The sequence below is a fragment of the Caloenas nicobarica genome, chromosome 22, assembly GCF_036013445.1.
Source record: "Caloenas nicobarica isolate bCalNic1 chromosome 22, bCalNic1.hap1, whole genome shotgun sequence".
Classification (NCBI taxonomy): Eukaryota; Metazoa; Chordata; class Aves; order Columbiformes; family Columbidae; genus Caloenas; species Caloenas nicobarica.
Window position 1 is genome coordinate 5,841,030 of NC_088266.1, and position 18,617 is coordinate 5,859,646.

The 18,617-nt window shown below is 48.0% G+C and overlaps 2 protein-coding genes across 2 annotated transcripts; both read right to left on the reverse strand.

Annotated features, from left to right (window-relative positions):
• Nucleotides 1–4,392: 4,392 nt before the first annotated feature.
• Nucleotides 4,393–7,291, reverse strand: AURKAIP1 (aurora kinase A interacting protein 1). The gene is made up of 4 exons (XM_065650060.1): nucleotides 7,271–7,291; nucleotides 6,662–6,750; nucleotides 5,700–6,148; nucleotides 4,393–5,165 (listed from the first exon to the last, which is right to left on the reverse strand). The coding sequence occupies exons 2-4, from the start codon at nucleotides 6,711–6,713 to the stop codon at nucleotides 5,058–5,060; spliced, it is 609 nt and encodes a 202-aa protein (XP_065506132.1). The 5' UTR covers nucleotides 6,714–6,750; nucleotides 7,271–7,291; the 3' UTR covers nucleotides 4,393–5,057.
• Nucleotides 7,292–9,249: 1,958 nt separating this feature from the next.
• LOC135997498 (C-signal-like) lies at nucleotides 9,250–17,683 on the reverse strand. The gene is made up of 6 exons (XM_065650124.1): nucleotides 17,543–17,683; nucleotides 11,324–11,375; nucleotides 10,892–11,079; nucleotides 10,522–10,677; nucleotides 9,565–9,675; nucleotides 9,250–9,363 (listed from the first exon to the last, which is right to left on the reverse strand). Exons 1-6 carry the CDS (start codon nucleotides 17,681–17,683, stop codon nucleotides 9,250–9,252), a joined length of 762 nt encoding a protein of 253 aa, XP_065506196.1.
• Nucleotides 17,684–18,617: the final 934 nt, after the last annotated feature.

Consider the following 18,617-nt stretch of genomic DNA (forward strand, 5'->3'; position numbering starts at 1 on the left):
CACTGTTTATTTCTGTGAAGAACCTAAAATTCTGGGAGTACTCAGGCAGCAGACACATTTAGCTGAGAGATGCCATTTTGCGTCCCCTTTCTGACCATCAGCATGTGCCTTAAACCACAGCTTTTGGTCTCTCTGTCCATGGGAACAGCGCTTGGGTACCACGAGCTTTTGAAGGGAAACTCCATTCCTCACACTAATTGCAGCCCATCCATTGCACCCGCCTAAAATAATTAAGCAGTGGGATTCCAGGCACAGCATCTTGAGATCAGAAATGACTGGGAAAGAGTGGAAAAATTAATAGGTTGGCTCTGCAAAGGGTGCTCCAAGGTTGCCTCCCAGAGAGTTGTATTATTTACCTCGGGTTTGCAGGCCATTTCATTAAAAATAAAAATACTTTGGCTGAAAGGAGGTTGCTTTCCAGAACGCGGTACAATCCTGCTGCCAAATTTAGACACATGAACGTAGAACCTGGCCAACTTTTAAGGGTAGTCTATGCAAACTGTGTATTTGCTCTAGAACAATCCAAGAGGACTCCAGCAACCATAACTTCAGCTAAAGAAAACAGGGTGCTGCTTGGTTTGCCTCCTTTAGAAATTTGTCAGAATTTGTGCAGAACAGCACAAGCCCGTAGAGTTCTACAGAGCCATGGAACCTGTCAACTCCGTCAAACTTGGGGATGCTCAGGTAACAAACCATCTCAAGAAAGGGAAAAAAAAACCCAAACCCAACCAAAAAAAACCAGTAAAGCTCATTCAGAATTCCCAGTCCGAGCTGGGAAGCAGTCCCATGACACCAAACGCAGTAACGTGCATACCTCCATCATTCCATGTGGAAACGTCCAAATTACTTTAGCTTGGCAGCCCGCCTCCAGAACCAGCTGTCCCTATACTGAAAGCTACACACATGTATTTTTATTTGCTCTCTTTTCCTCTCCCCAGCTCTATTTCATAATTAGAAATCACTCAAGAAGGTGTTGCACCCAAGGCACAGATATCAAGATTGTTATTTTCCCCCTCAGTTTCTTTTCACTGTCACAGGTTTTTGCATAAATTACTCGTGAGAAAAAGCTTTTCCTGTCTTTCCGAGGGCTACAACCCTCTTCCCTTCCCCAGGGGACGGATGATGTTATCAGAAAGTAGGACACATTCAGCTGTCCTACCTTCCGCTGGACCTACAGCAGAAGTTCTCCCAGATGGCACGATGCCAATAATAATACAGGCCACACTCCCACATCACAAAGAGCGTAAAATTAGGCACTGAGGGTTTGCTGGAGGATGCCCAGTCAGACCTAGAGAAAGCGACAGAAAAGATCATACACAGCAGCATCTTCTGGTCTGTAACTGGAACAAGATGGATGGTCAGAGAAGCCAAATCAAGGCTGGCTAAGCCTGTGTTATCGGTCACAGATTCTGCCTTAAGGATGTACCTGCTGATTCTGGTGCTGGACAGACTCCCGCTGGCTCTTCCACCACGAACTCGGTGCTGACAGCAGCGAAAACCTTTTGTCCGTAGAGGAAACAGCTCTGACTCAAAAGCACCAGGGAACAGAGCTGGTGAGTAACGTGGTGCTGTTCACACATAGTCACACTGCTAACCAGAACTGCTGGAGTTTCCTCTACTGTTTCTTTTTATTCCTTTGGCACCTTCTTCTACGAGTGCTTATTCTTCAAGTTTAACCCGTTCCTCACTGGCTTGTGCTAAAGCTCAGCCAGGAGCATCATGCCACAAAATGTTAATTCCCTTAAAATAAACCTGACAAACTCCAAGCTGTTAGTTTTTTACCTGATGTGTTGACTCCTTGCTCAGGATTCCACACCCTTGTCTTAACACCCATCACTTTGCGAGTGGTGTTGGGGCTCTGAGGTGCATGAAGCTGCTGGGAGGCTCCTCCAGACCTGGACATACCAAAGGCAACGACACTCCCTCCCTCAGCACAGGACCTGCCTCATCAGCATCACATCTTGTTTATGGAACAAGTGAAAAAACTTATTTTTGACCAATATTTCACATTATTTTTCTACTTGAAACAAAATTTTAGCCACATTTCTTAAGGAAACAAGGCACAAGCAGTTATATGATCCCACTGTCTATTCAACCTCCTCCTTCTTCCTGTTATTTTGAAACACAATAGCCAATTTCACCTGCCTTTGAGAATAAGGGACAAGTCTCATAGTTTTATAGTTCTTACAAGTTTTGTAACATTAACAAAAAATGTATTAGTGCCCATGCAGTGAGCAAGACTAAAAAATTCAGTCTTATTTCAGGGCATTGACACAGGACTGAGGTATCAGATGGTGGTCTTAAATTCTCTGACTCACAGAACTCTTTGTTTCAGTTTTGTTCCTCCATCTTATAGGGAAAGGCAAGAATGGAAACCTCCACAGGAAAGCAGCACACTCTGCTTAAAGCTTCCTCAGATGTCTACAAGAGCTACAGTTACTGACTATTATTATTAAAAAAAAAAAAAAAAATCAGTAGGAAAAGCAAAACCCACTCTTCAAAACTATTTCAGTTCTGCAAATGCAACGCTACAGGCTAAGCAGAGCACTGTTATTTTTGGAGAGTAACCGACCAGGCTCAGCCCAAGTGAACCCAAACCAGGATGTTTTCACAGTCAGGACAGAAATGCCAACAGCAGAACAGCATGAATGGTCAAAAGAAAAGATGTAATTTTAGTTATCCACAGGTGCTGTTTGCAAGATCAGTAAGATCGCTTCAGCCCGATTTTCAGCGAGTGCAAACAACCATGGTTTGTTAACTTTGGAATACAGGGCCAAGGGTTCACACCCACTGAAGGAGAGCTAGCTTCAGAGTTTGAGAAGGACTGAGTCAGAGCTATTGAAGCCAATGTACATACACCAACCTACCCCAGGTAACATTTGGACTGTTTTTAATATGAAAGTATCCTATTTAATATTGGTATTAGCTCAGCAGAGTAAAGTTACACAGTGTTTCTGCTCAGGAATTATCGGGCGATGGTAGTCAGGTAACAGAAGGAGCAAGGTCCTATTAACCCCCTGAAAGGTGTTTTGTACCAGATGCTTGTAAACACTCCCTGCCACAGGCTAACGAACTCCTCCTACTTGAGTTTACTGATGGAAGAAAGAACAATTCCCACAATAGACATAAAACAACCTGGGCTTCCAGGTATGCAGAGAAATCCTTCTGCAGCAAAGGAGAAGGCATCACTCCTGCCCTCTCCCTCTGATGTTAAAAAAAGAATATAATAAATAAAAAGTACACAAATTCATCTAGCAACCTCCTACTGACTTTCAACCATTTCCTCTCAGAACAGCAGAATAATGAGATGGAGAAATCTCCAAGTCTTATATGTTTTGAGAGCCATAAAAAAAGTCAAACCTTTCCTGTTTGCAGACTATTTTTTTTTTTTGCTACCACAGCTACATATGCACCTACACACATACATTTACCAAGTGTACAAGTACACTGGTATTTCGGAGCGGAACAGCAACCCATAATAAAGTTTTGTGAACAGTGTATTACGTACTCGTGCTCCCCCTACAGAAGAAAAGGTGCAGCTTCCTTCTGTCTGATTCTCTCTGTTTAGCAAAGAGAATTTAAAATCTCATCCTGTGGTCAAGAGCTCACGCAAGTTGCTACAACCCTGCATCTATTATCTGATTAGTCCCAGGGAAGACAGAGAGTCTCTGCAGTATCTTCCACAAAGTAGATACAAATCCTGAGACAAGCTCTGAGGTACTTCGGCAAAAAGGAATACAGCATTTATATGACTAAGACCAGCAGTAACCACCATGAATGGATTCCAGACACTTTTGTAAATTAGTTCCAGACTTCTATACGTGGTTGTGTAATTATGTCTAATAGATGTAAAAGCAATGACTACTCTTGGCAGACTACAATCTGGACTAGTACTTACAGAGCCTACCATGTAATAAACTACTTCATGGAGACTTGCAATTGTCCACACAAGTACCTAATATAATACCATCACTGCCATGGTACAAGGGTTCACTTGTACTGGAACGTCACAAGGTACTGAAAGATTATGCCCTGTAATTCCCACAATCTCCATAATTCTCTGTTCTAGTTACTATCCCAAAGTAAATGGAAAAAAAAGCACGGACCTGATGTTGAAAGTATTAATCCTCTCAGCCCCAGCCTTTCACCTCTGCATCTTCATGCAGGGAACGCATATTGATATTTTAGAAACACCTACATGCACTCTGCATATTTAACAAACCTGTGAGCCAGAATCAACACTCAAAGCTTCTTCTGCTTGGTGAGTTTCTAAGGCTCATGTCAGACATCCTCCCCTTTGCTGAAATCCTGACAAGAGGCTGAACAAAACAGTCCTGCTGGTTGTGGTTAAAAGTAACTGCAGCCTATTTAAAACACGAAAAGGATGGAACATATTTGTAATTTTTTTTTTAATCAAAGTTGCCTACTGTTAACATACAGTTTGGAAAAGAGACCTATAAAATGCACCAACCACACATTTCTACAGGACTTCACCACAGTTCTCAGAATGCCAACAGTTCACTAGCAAGATGAACAGATTTTTAAATGCGGGTGTGTCCTTTCCTTAAAATACTGACAAAAAGATCCAGCTCGCTTTAACATGAATAGCCAAGGAGTTCCAGACGCTTTGAATTTAGTGCCATCTACCGACACAACGAGCAGAGCGGCACACACAGAACCTCGGACACGTCCTGGAGTCACCTGCCCTTCCTGCCGCGAGATCAAACTGCACCTTGGAGCCATCACTTCCACAGATTATTTTTTAATTCCCTTTCAGTTTAGCCAAGCGTCCTGCTCCTGGCAGATTAAAGGGAACATATTTTCAGCAGCAGCACAGGACCATACACAGCAGCGTCAAGTCGCTACAAAAGCGCTCACGTCATTCTTTTGGGGAAGAAAAGCATCTTGCTCTCAGGTCTTCGCTTGGAAAACTGTTCACCAAGATTCAAAGTTTACTCCTACTAACTCCATCATACTCAGAAAAAGGTTAAATGCAATCCATGTACTTAAATATTTTTTAATTACAATTACAGGTTAGAACTTGATTACAAGTGTTTTTATCGCTTTGAACTTTTCAGAAATATCTTGGGTGTTTGCCATCCCGCAGGAGGATTTTTCAAACCAGCTCTTTTCCAGATGCGCTCCAAATCTTTCTCAAATTTTATCTAAAACAGAAAAAAAGAGAAAAAAAAAGAAAAAAAATAATAACATAGCTCAGAAGCAACACTCAAGTATTCAGACACGGCCCATGTGTCCCAATGAGAATCCAGGTATAAGACAGGCATATATATATAAAAAACAATAGGAAGCACCTGAGGATGTTGGCAAGACAGGAAAGAAATTATCTCCCTGATATAACTCAGACACATGAATTAGTCTTTCACACAAACACTAAAATTCTTCTCCATTACCCATATAAGTTACGGTCATGCAAGAAAAATTATGCCCAGTAACTACCACACATATATGTTTACAACCACAGAAATATCCTAAATTACAACTTCTCAAGATGTATAGGTCAAACACAAAACAGAACAAGCTGCTGCACCAGTAAATACTGAACTTGTTAAGGGTCCCTGAGCTGCTGCCATTTTTCCCCAAATCAATTCCACCTGAAAACATCACCCAGCACCAGAACAGAAGCCAGTTTGAGAAGCGGGCGCATTTATGTCATAAAGTTCTCTCTGCCCTGAACTCACCTGACGTTTCTTCTTGCGACCTTCCTTTATCCTCCTACGCACAAACTTCCTTCGCTTGAGCAGCTTCTTGTACTTGTGCCGATTCATTTTCCTCCTGCGAATCTTCAAAACGTTCTTACATTGAACTTCGTTGCTAAGTGTCCCCTCTCCTTCCTCCACGCCAGCTCCTTCGTCAGACGGGGGACAGTCGTATCGCTGGACAGGTTCATAACCCGCTTCTTCCTGACCATTTGGGATTTCTGCTTTGGGCAGGGAGTACCGCACGGTCAGCCAGCTTTCCAAGGGGCTGATGGAAAGTTTTCTGGGGATCAGCATCTCCTCCAGTTCAGGGTCCAGCGCATATCGCCGCTGAGGTTGGGCTCCGCTCTTGTTAGACGGCTGCGTGCTGTAGTGCGCGGATGTGGAATGACAGCAAGGAAAGGAAGATGCTGCCCTTGGCAACAAATGGCCTTGGAGAGGAAAAGAATTTCACTTCAGAGGCAGAATTTTCAAACAGTCTCTTAAGAAAAGCTCCACCCAGCTCTCAAAGCACCAGGCAACCGTGGCCAGAATAATCTAATAAAGGAAGCTGCTTACAAGAATTCTATTCCCATCGCAAAAGGAAATATTTTTAAATTTGAATTTATTTACATTGTTGTAAAACCATCTGCTAAAATTACATTATACAACATTCTACTGTGTAAACTGTGTGAATGCAATTTGGAATAGCTAGAAACTATTCATTACATAAAGCCTTCCTGCTGCTAAGGAATCTCCTCCCAAGCTTAAAAGAGGTCAAAATTGAGCTACACAATACTGACTGAATGGATTAGAGACATAATAACATTTGCCGACCACTGAACCAAAAACAGCCTCACCACTCTTGTGCTGCTTGCTGGAAAAGAAATTTCTGGAAGCCTAATTACCCCAGGGGAAAAAAAAAAACAAAACACAAACAACCGGGTTACACAACATCTGTTTACCTGCAACTCGTGAAGCCCTCAGTAACTGGGAAGTCAGCTGCGATATTAACATATTGATTCCCTTTGTTCACTGTCAGCGCCAGCAATGACTGTTAAAAGAAGAACATTTATTCAATGAGGTAAACATGTTGTTTAAAAAAAATCTTCCAAATTCAATCCCAAACCCCCCAGAGCTGGGCTGGGACACTAAGCACCTTCCTCGTTTAACCAGCGCACTGTGGGATTTCACTGCAGGCGCCCGGCCCAAAGCGCTGCTAAGGCAGCTGTGCAGCTGATTAACAAACCTTCGGCTGTTCCAGGTTTAAAAATAAGGTGAATTCTGCCCGACCCCCACCGGCACACTCCTGCCCAGCTCAGTTGTTTCCACAGTACAAACCGCAGCGCAAGAAGCCGTGAGGAACAGCGGCCTAGCGAGAGGCCGCTACCAAGGCGGGCCGCACCGCAGCCCGGCTCTCTGCGGGCAGCTCCCTCCCACAGTCCGGCCGCGCCACCGCCCCTCTCCCGAGGCAGAGCCCCGTGAGAGCTCCGGACCCCACGGGAGCTCCGCGCCCCCCGCCTCGATCCTTCCTTTCCTTCCCTTCCCTCAGCCCCGCGGCCGCCATCGCTCACCATCCCCGCCCGCCTCCGCCTCCGCCCCCTCCACTTCCGCTTCCGGCGGCCGCCGGACAGCGCGCACATGGCAGCGCCCCCCAGCGGCGCCCGCCGGCTCTGTGGAGGCGCTCTGGGCAACCTGGGCCAGCGTCTCACCAGCCCCTGTATAAAAACATTTCCTCCCGATGTCCAGCCTGAATGTCCCCTCTTTTAGTTTAAAAGCATCGCCCCCTGTCCTGTCGCAACAGCCCGCGATGTTCAGTTCACACTAAACGGTTCAAACCGAGCTGTCCCCTTGGCAGCCACGTTGACAGCAGGCCAACACCTCGCAGCTGCAGGAGGTCGCTGCGTTTTGTTCGCCTGCCCAGCCACATCAGGACACCCTTAAAAACAGGTCTGAGCGCAGAAGAGTGGCTTGTTAAGTAGTTTATATCCCTGGCACTGTGGGGTTCACCGAAGGCAGGCGGACACCTCTCCGCCACACACCCTGAGCGGAGGGCAGGTCTCATGGTGGCTGCTGTCCAGGAACAGCCACACCTGTGTCTGTCCGTCCCACCTACACGGCTGTTTGTCTCGTCTCCCTCCGTACAGGAATCACAGAATCACAGAATCACAGAATGTTAGGGATTGGAAGGGACCTCGAAAGATCATCTAGTCCAATCCCCCTGCCAGAGCAGGAACACCCAGGTGAGGTTACACAGGAAGGTGTCCAGGCGGGTTTTGAATGTCTCCAGAGGAGGAGAATCCACAACCCCCCTGGGCAGCCTGTTCCAGTGTTCTGTCACCCTCACTGAGAAGAAGTTTCTTCTCACATTTAAGTGGAACCTCTTGTGTTCCAGCTTGAACCCATTACCCCTTGTCTTACTGTTGGTTGTCACCGAGAAGAGCCTGGCTCCATCCTCGTGACACCCACCCTTTATATATTTATAACCATTGATGAGGTCACCCCTCAGTCTCCTCTTCTCCAAGCTAAAGAGACCCAGCTCCCTCGGCCTTTCCTCATAAGGGAGATGCTCCACTCCCTTCATCATCTTTGTGGCCCTAAACCCACTGCCTTGGCGCTGCATGAAAGCGCCTCGTCAGCTGCCGTGAGGGAGCGGTGGTGAAGGCAATCCCAGACTTCAAAGAACTTTTTTTTTTTTGTTTTGCTTTTATCCCTGCCTCAGCCAGAACACAGAGATCTTTTTCACCAGCTGCTTTGGGTATTTCAGACCAGAGCAAGGGGCTGCCCCAGTTTTGGGTACACCCCGCCGCGTTCAACCCAGCCAGCCCAAAGGAGACAGCAATGGTTAAGGGGTTTTTTTTTCCTGAAAAGTACAGTTCTCTGGTCAGGGAAGAGAAACCTACACACAGGGAAATTGACTGAAGTAGTTTAGTAAACAGGCTATTTGTTTAAACAAGATTTTATTGAAGACACTTAGAGGTTTATGTACAAAACAACATTCTCACCCCAATCTTGGGACGTTAGTCACCCACTGGGAGCAACGCGTGTGCCCGCTGTGTGCTGTCAGCCTGGGGACACTCCGCGGTTACTGAGGACTTTCTTACAAAAGTACCGGATCCACCTCGCTTAGACCTGCGCAGTTTCAGCCTTGGCTCAGTCAGGGCCGAAGGAAACCAAACGACCCTTTCCAGCAACGTGTCTCCAGCAGAATGACTGTATTTCCTTCTGCAGAGAGCGAGAAGCCCACTTTGGCTTTGGAAGTGAGGAGGAACTATTCCCTGGATTTAACTTGCACTTTTTAATCTATTTTAGGTGGGTCCAGGAGACACCCATCACTAAAAGCACAGCAGTATTTGCAGGAAGCACTGGAACAGAGTAGTAATGATACCAAATAAAAGAGTGAGCCACCTCACTTTCCAAATACACCTGAACAGAGGCTGGCTATCAGGCTGGCTATTGCAACTAGTGTATAATAAAACCCTGGAGACACAGACATTAGTGGTACAAGTTAAATAGTGACGGACGTGCTGTCTCTGTAGCACACTCCGCGCTTCTACCACGGCAGAGTTTCCCCTTGCCAGTCCAAGAAGGAACCGTTTTCTTTTTCACCAAGACGTTCCAGAACGGAGAGAATACCCGGAATAGCCTCTTGCACCTGCATGGGAGCCTGGAGCAAAGCAAGCTTAGATTATTACTGGGAACACCCTACAGAAGAAATAAAATGCATTTAAGGAATAATTAGCATCAGTGGGATGTATTTTCATGCCTCTGCAGCACGTGGAACTGTGTTCTGTGCAGTGGGTTCTTGCTCAAGGGTCGGGACAACAAGGGAGACATAATTCCACGTTTTCAGAAAGATGTCGCTCACCATGTTTCCACCCATGTCTGTCTGAAGCCAGCCTGGATGCAAAGAAATACAGAGAATTCCATCCGATTTCAAGTCTGCAGCAAGACACCTGGTGATCATGTTCAGTGCAGTCTACAAGAGTGGAAACCGTCTGTTAGTGTGCTGGGTTTACAAACCTTGAGCAAGGCCTGAAGTTAATTGGCACCTCCCTTCCACCGTGCTGTTTCCTGACACATGAAGGGGCAGCAACAGCATCACAGTAACTTATCCAGACTTAGTGGGGGCTTCATCTTCAGAGATATATGTTCAGAGAAGCATTGTGAAAGCTCTATTGTCATAAGCTTGCTGCCCAAAGATGAAACTAAGTTATGATGGAAGGTAAAGTAGCCTTTGAAACTCCTAAGAAAAGGAGGGGGAAAAGCATATTGACATAAAGACTCTGGTTTTCTGCAATGATCGCTACACAAACATTCAGTTTTTTACTTCTGAACAGGGAAAACAAGCACGTTAACAGCTTATGAGTAGGCGGTGTAGGAGAAACTGTATCTCTAATCTTGACAATTTGTACAAACTCATTCTCTGGATGTGACAAAACTAAAAACACCTCTCACTAACTGGCATTGCCACATAGAGGTCAGCACACCTTTGATTGTGTTCCATGCCTGCTGTCTTGCTTGGACAGGAGAGGAACACAGCTAACAGGACACAAACTGGCTGGCATCAGGTCTTCCCTGGATGCCAAAGCCCTCTGGAATAGATCTATATCGAAGAAGCGATGGAGCATTTGTTCTTATGATGCTCCAGAGGTACAGTTCTCACAGGTCCCATTTCCGCCCACGTGAAGAACAAGAGCAGTTCCTGTGTCAGTGTGTCCCAGGAGGTGCTACACACCTCAGAGCATCATCTTCAGCTCAGATCGGTCTTTAAGTCCCCGTTCTGCCCTCACCCAGCGAGCACAGCCCGGGGAAGTCTACAAACCTTGGCTATCCGGTAGGGATAGACCTTGAGGAACATCTCGTTTGCCTGGACGAGCTGCATGGAGGCAGCAAGAGAGGACATGTTGATGATGGCAGCTCTGTGGCAGCCCATTCCTGTGCCCAGCTGGGCTGCCTTCCTCAGGAGGGGTAGAAACGCCTGCAAAAACAAAAGTTCTTTTTAATTTGGCCAGCTGGCTCTTGGCCCATTCAAGGCAAGCCGGACTCTCAGGTTCTGCTCCATGAAGAGCTTTGACATCAGACCTGTATCTGTGCGGTTCCAAGGTGACAAGCGCTTGGGTTCCGTGCCCAGCTCACTAGTGGAAAAGTCTCTTATAGTCCCATAGATAAAGTGCATTCCTCCCAGTTCTTACCTTGGTGACCATCAGCTGGGCAACTGTGTTGGTTTCATAAATGGTGAGCATTGTCTCCGCTGTGACTTCTTCCAAGGAAGCCAGCACGTTGATGCCGGCGTTGTTAATCAGGCAGTTCAGACCTTTGTCTCCCACAATTTCCTCCACTTCCTTGACCACTTTCTTGATGCTGTTTTCACAGACCACATCTGCACAGAGGAGCCAAGAACAGCCACAGTGAATGGTGTGGTTCAAATGCCATCTGTCCCTAGACAACACGTGCTGAACCAAAGTTAAGGCTATTGTCTGAGTGGGGACACTGAGGCAGCACACAGACATGACAACGCACAAAAGTCTTTACACAGATTATGTTCCCCCGGTGTTATTTTAAGATGAGAGCAATCGTTTTCTTACCTTGGTCGAACATAACTCCTGTGTAAGCCCTTTACTCACCCAGTTGCAGGAGCCTGATGTTGCTGTATTCCTTGCTAAGCTGCTGGAGCTCCTAGAACAAAGAAATCATTTATGTTATCTTTTACACACACACACACACATATATATATATCCATGGGTGTTATATAAACCAGTCTGAGATCTGCACCTCCAGAATTGTAACTTCCCCTCCATAGAAGAATGACTTGGAGAAAATGAGTACTATACTGGTGTTGTTGCTGGACAAAGTATGTCTAAATTGGACTGGGAGTCCCAGCTGGAACACTTCACTTTCTGTGCCGTGGAGCCAAGTGGGAATTGTGGCCAGACCTAACAGGTGGGTTACAGACTCCCAGCCATCTTTAGGAGACTGAGCGACCCTGGACAAACATTCCAGCTCCAGCAAATCCATTTCTTCAGGAGCCCTTTGGGAACAGGGGTCAGGAGGGCTGATTCTGAAAGAGTATTTCTTTGCCACTTGGAGACACTTCGGAACTCCGTGTCCTCTGTCCAGCTACAATGCATTACATCTTTTATCTCGGTTCATACTCCACAGGATTCTCTCCAGGCTTGTTTAGAAAATTTGTTCTCCCACTGAGCACAATCTATAACCGCAGTTCAGGCTGCTAAGGGGAGGGGGAAGGAAGAGGAACGAGTCACAAGCACAAAAATAGAAGATATTCCTTCCTTTGGATAGGGATTAATGGGAGAGTTTTGAACAGATTAAAGGCCCAGAACACATTATCTTGTTTATTGACAGTCAGACATGAAATAGTTCTGCCATGTCAAGGTCTGCAATAATTATGTGGCTTTGGACTGTCCACTGGACTCGAGTTTGACAGCATCATTTCCTTGGTAATGAACTCCAGAAGTGCTCTCGCTTCTCGAGGTTTGCTCCTTTATTTATAGTCAGATTGCTTTATTCTCTGACAGAAACAAGCTACTAACTTGGGCTGAAAGGCCAGGGACGTTTTGTGCAGGGACAGCAGCTGAGAGGCTCCTGAAGTAAGCAATATGTTCAATTAAGAACGCCAAACACTGTAGCATTAAGCGTTCTCCAGAATACAAACAGCATGAAATTACAATTGCTGAATGCAAATCAGGTTTAAAGTTCAATGGTTTTTCCATTTAGTTAATTACTTAGTTAACAAGTGACTCCTCTTTCAGTGGTTTACATTCCTCAGAAGCAGCTCCCAGGCATAAAGCTAATTTAGCTTTGGTCTTCAAGAATGTTACTCCACCTGATATCAACATAAGCTGAAAAATCCAGTTAGGATACCCAAAACTTGCAGAAAAGCCTATTCTTTTCCCTAGCGTGACTAGAAGGAACATGCGGAGAGGAGAACCGAGACAAATTCATGGCAGCACAATCAGGTACAGCCGTTTCAAACCAGCAGCCACATCTGCTGCTGCTTCTCTTCCCCCATCCCAGATAGTTTTGATCAAAGAGATCAAAAGCCTCCCGTGTGCAGAGAACTCCGAAAAGATTACTGCAGTGCATGTATATACTGGTTATTGACTCCCCGCGAAAGGGATAAACTCACTGTGGTCATCTCTCCAATTCTCAAATGCCTCGCTCTCCCCTCCATTAAAAACAAAACAAAAACCCCACCAAAACCAAAACAAAACGCACGACAAACAAACAAAAAGCCCTGCACCAAAGTTGTCTTCAAGCATTTTTTTGGTTGGTTGGTTTTGCAGCAGACTTGTGCTCACTTTTTTCTTTAACGCCAACACACTAGCACAGGGGCACGGCACCCAGGACAAACGGGTGAAAACCAGGTTAAATCCCTGGGAAGGCAGGATCCCAGCACAGCCTAAAAGAGCCGGTACAGCCCATAATGCCAACGCAGACCTAAGAACAAGTGAGCTCACCGGTGCTGCTGTTTGAAGCACAGCTTGTATTTTAGGGTCAGTTTACGCAGTTTCATTTAAAGACAATAGGTACGGCAAACAAATAAAGATGATTTAGCCTGGAATGTAAGTCATTTTGAGTCAGTGCACTGTGAGAGCTCATTTAAAAACAAACACGACAAACAAAACCAACAAAACCCACAACACAACCCGGAACGGGGTGTTTAGCATAGCAGCTCTAGAAGTGTTCCGCACCTGAACATTACCCATGAGAATCAACTCGAAGGGATTCCGAGAAAAAATTAAACTCCGATTAGCATCTGTAGTTTCCTGCTTGCTGATTTTAATTACGATTAACAAGGAGTCAACCTACTTCAATTTCAACAAGATCCTCCAGCACTCCAGGCTCCAGATGCAGATTCATCGGTACACAGGATATTTTTTGCTAGATTTCAACCAGTAACGTTGTGTTGTCTTTGTCATTTAGCAAGATTTACTTTACCGTCTTTATGAAAGCATTATTCACTTCGGTTACAGCTCTTGGAAAGGACCTGGCCGTACTGTGCCAGTTGGAAGCAATCGAACCAAACTAATGTAGTTTGTGAGCAGCTTTGTCAGGCAAAGGTACTCGGGTCTCCTTTCACATCATCCCGAGGGGACAAAGCCAGGGATGGATCAGATTTGCCCGTATCTATTCAGTGTCACGTTAAGCCCTGGAAGGTTTCCAGAGCCTGGCAGAGGACTCGGTGAGGAACCAAACGCTTTCTTGTTCACCTGGGAACACGCTTGGGCTGGGGGAGAGCAGGAGGAACAAGAGATGCTCCTGTCCCGGGTCCCACTCGCAGCTCTCAGCCCAGCCAAGCTCAGCATGGGAAGCACCGTGAACAGATTCACAGCGCGGCCCTTCGGATCCCTTCAGCTTCCCCAGAAAGACATTTCTTCCTTCCACACCTCAGGAATTCAGAGGGGCTCTACAGCACCATCATTAGGTGCAGGCTTAGACCTTGGGTCAGAGTTTTTTCCCTTTAATGGGGAAGAAAGAGCAAGAAAGAAAAGCGGGAGGGGAGGAGAATTACAGACGAGTCCTCGAGCCCATCCAGGCTGCCTGATAATAACCGTGCTGTGGTTTTGCCCACATGGAGCGCAAAGGCGGGACGTCAGGATTATTTTGCGAGATCCGTAGCTGCTTCCACTCTCAGTGCCGGAGCAGCCGAAGCAAAGGCCGATCAGAACCCGAATGCGGCTGAGTCTCACGTGGTACTTTTCCAGGAGGGGCAGCGGCTTTCTCGATGGCCCACGGGCCCTGCTACACGTTATCATGCGATCTGAAGCCCATTTGTTAGGCAAATGTTCTGGGGAGGCCACCTAGGAGCTGCCCGGCACAAGAACTCGAGTTATTACAACTTGTGCCAGCACAGACTCACATGCAAACGCCTGCAGGTGTTGGGCACCATCCCAGGGTTAGTGAGGGGTGGGAGAGGTGCTGCTTTCTGCGGGGAGGAAAGCAAAGTCAGACTCTGCTCCAGCATCTGTCTAAATTCAGGTCCTTCAGGCCTCTTGTCTGTCCGCCGTTGGGAGAAATCCACCGTACGCAAGTCATCTGTGTAGCAGAGATTCTCTGGATAACTCTCAGCTACTGGGGAATTGCTGCTGACTATTGTCCCCAAGACGAGCACTGGATTTGCCAGTAGCTAAGCATATTTAATCACTTTTCCTCTGAAAAATGGAAGATTATTTTTAAAAGGCTTTTCATTTAAGCTCTCCCCATCCTTTTCCCCCCTCCTCGCTGCATTCTGCACCAGGGAAATGCTGCTCTATCAAACCAGATGAGAGCAGAATTCAAGAGAACTGTCCAGAATTGCTGTTCTCCAGGTTTATCCTCTGATGTAGGAGAGGAAGCAGAGGGCAGCGCACTCGTCTTAAGAAGGCTTCTTCAGATGGTCACTTACCACAAAGCAAAATGGGAGGAAGCAAAACTAGATCGCTCGAATCACTGTCGAGAGAAAAAGCAAACGCTGACAGCTCAGGCGTGCGGAGAAAGAACAAGTCGCTCGACTTTACAGCCCGGTCTGCACGGCCAACGAGCAGGTACAGGGTGGGCAGAGCCCATTTCATGGGCACTAAGACAAGGCTGCAGCACCAGGCTCTGAGTGCGGGAACTCTGGGCTTTCAAGATTTGACCGCAAGGTCAGTGAAGGCAAGAAGTTCTCTCTCTGGGGAGAAAAACAATAAAATGAAATAAAATCATGGAAGCTTTGCCTTTCCTTACCATGCCGCACTCAAGGAACATTGCCAAATTGGTCCAAGCTTTGAGATGGTCAGTGGCAAACACACCTCAGAATGTCAGAGGGCTTTGTGCCAACATTCTGCATTGCAGAGGGGGCAGATAATACTGGGGAGACTACTGCAATGCTTTTCGTAAAGATTTCTCTTCCTTGCGGAGCTTCCAAACCCATCTGTTAGAAATATGCTTTCAGCTGGCTGCAGAGGTTTCTATTGATGTCCTGCCAACGCGCAGCACATGGCCTGGAGGTCCTTACAAAGAACAAAAACCCACCCACATCCACCAAGAACAAACCTTGCCTCCGACCCCCCCAAAAAAGAGACACCACCATTTGAAGGCTATTTCATCTTCTTGTGCAGGTTTACCAGCTTTTTTGCTCAGGATTTTTAAGTACTGGCATGCAAAAACCTCTCAAGTTTTGTTAAGATCTATCTGTATAATGTTTCCTAGGACACTCTTTGTATTGAAGGAACCTTTCTTCTTCTGCATGTAGTTGATCCAAGGCTATTATAATGAGAAATCACTGATGAACATAAGGGCTAATTGGTGAAAAAGCTCCCTCAGCACCGGCTAAAGCAGCTTTAGAACAAACAACGCAGCGGGGAGATTTCTATCTCACACCAGGTCAGATGTCTCTGCTGTTTCCTGCACCACACTGTTGTGCAATCGCTAATAGGAAATACATCTGGGACAGATGCCAAGTCGTGTAAGAGGAGTTAAAAGCGAACAGAAAGGTAGTGGATACCTGTTCAGGTGGGGCAGGAGGGGCTGGGGGAGCTGCAGTGGCTCTCAAAGGTGCTCTGTGCACCACAGCTCAGTCCTGCTGGACTCAGCCATTCAACTTAGAAACATACTAGATGTGCTTTTGTGCTGGAGAGATTGTTTCGACAACAAGAACCAAAAATAAGACCTTTTCCTTCAGTTTCGTAAGCCTCTGTAGAGCAGCACGGTGCTGCCGGAGAACCGAGCGCTGAGGCCGCAGGTGTTTTCTGACCAACTCCAAACCATCACCCTTGTCTGGGAGCCTCAGCACCAGCTTTTAGAGGTTTTTTTAGTGTGAGTAAATAGTAAACAAGGTCGCTACAGTTTGTTTATCGGTAGCATGGTGTGATCACAGTTTGCACTGAAAAGAGCAAAATCCACCAAGAGGGAACAGACACAGAAGCTGTTTCCCTCTGCACACACTGGGGAGTTTGCCTTTCGCAAGGCAGCCCCGTGCTGTGCTTCGAATAGGGGAGATGCAGAAATGGGGCTTTTGGTATCACTTCCTACAGAACGCCCATGGCAACACCTAAGGGTTTGAGACAGTCACAGAGCTGGGAGCTCAGATTCTTGCAGCTCCAGAGCTTTGCTAGGAAAGGAAAAAGGCAATACCTGAGTGTTCGGCTGTACAGCCCTGGCAGCATCTGCCCGACCCAGGAGAGTTGGGATCAGACCAGAGATGCACCAGGGGACACTGGTGGCCACAAAGTGAGCAGACTGAGAACCTTCATTGTCAGTTTGTCCCCCAAAGGTTCAGAGGTCCAGGTCCACATGAAACTGCGGAAGGCCGGGACACGCACATCTCCAGCTGCAAACGCAGCGAGAAATTCAGAGACTGGAGGAAGCGGCTGGCAGGGGCTTGAGATGCTGCAGCTGCCTCTGCTCTTCCCGGGAACGCACAGAAGTGCCCGAATCGCAAAATCCCGAGCTCATTTCACCTCCAGCCCCAGAGACTTTCCCAGCACCGGCTCCGAACGATCCACCCGCCCCGGGTGGGCTCAGCCCCGGCTCCCATCCCACCTTGGACACTCGCTGCCGGGACACCAGCTCTTTGGTGCGAAGATGCCCAACCTGTCCTGCACTTCCACAAGTGCCTTTTCCTTCCCCTCCCCGCCAGCCCCCCAGGCCAGGACCTGCGCTCCGGGCTGCAGCTCCAGCCAAGCTGCTCTCCCGAGAGCTCCGGCAGCCCAGCCCGGCCGGTACCGGGGGGTCCCGGCACACGCGGAGCGGAGGATGCGCGGTTTTCCCGGAGGATGCGCGGTCTCCCCGGAGGATGCGCGGTCTCCCCGCCGCCTGCCAGCATTCGCGCCCGGGGAGCCCCGCCGCCCCCGGCCCGTTACCTGCGCCTTCTCGGGGTACCGGCAGGTCGCAAAGACGAAGTCCGGGGAGGCGCTGGCGGCCGCAAGTCCCCGCACCAGCCCCAGCCCGATGCCCCGGCTGCAGCCGGTGATGAGCACCGAGCGGCAGCGCGGCTGGGCCATGCTGGGCTCGGCTTAGTTAAGCTCGGCTCAGCGTAACTCACTCCGCTCCCAGCGCGGCCCCACGCGGCTCTTGAACCTGCGCGGCGCGGAGCCGGTACCGCCGCCCCGCTCCCGCCCCCGCCGCCCCGCCCGGCTCGGCTCGGCTCAGCTGGGCTCGGCTCAGCTGGGCTGGGCTCAGCGCCTCCCCCGCTGCCTCTGGCCGCAGCCAAAGCACCTCCCGGCCGCCCGCAGCCCCGAACCCCCCGGGCTCGGCTCCCGCCCCGCGGCGGCTGCAGCGGGAAAGGGCCCTCGGAGGGGGCGGCTCGGGGGGATTTGGGCTCACGGGAGCGCCCCGAGAGCCGGGGGCTCGGGCTGAGCTTCGCTCCCTGGTCCCCCGCCCCGCGGAAGGGAAGAGGGGGCTCAGGAAACGATTTGCTTCCCGCGGGGGGAGATAAATTCATTCTTCCCTCTCCCGCAAATATCGCAACCTGACTCTGTCCCTGTACAGCTTCCTAAATGCCCTGTTTCAAAAAATCGCATCTGTCAGTACTATATTACTCTTTATTTTCTTTATTAAAAGATCAGAAAGCTTTTAAAACATTCACTTCATCCTGATCCAGGTCAAGAAGAGCCTCTCCCCTTGTATTCCAGAAACTAAAGCACAAAGATTTGGTAATTTGTTCATATTTCGTGGAAAAGCCCAAAACATCTGCTGAGTCTTCCCCATTTCCCTTTTGTTGGTTTCTGTATTTCTGGACTCCGAATAACGTGCAGGGCCTGCATATCAGGAAAATGCCCGTTACTGCTGGAAAGCTCCGAGGTTTGATATTCACACATCGCTCTCCAGGGTGGGACAGAGGTGACCAGGTACCCGCAGTCACTGCTCATCTCTCAGGCCCTTACACACGAGCAGCGCTGGCTGCGAGCAAAGCTGAGCAGCGACCCGGCTCCTCCA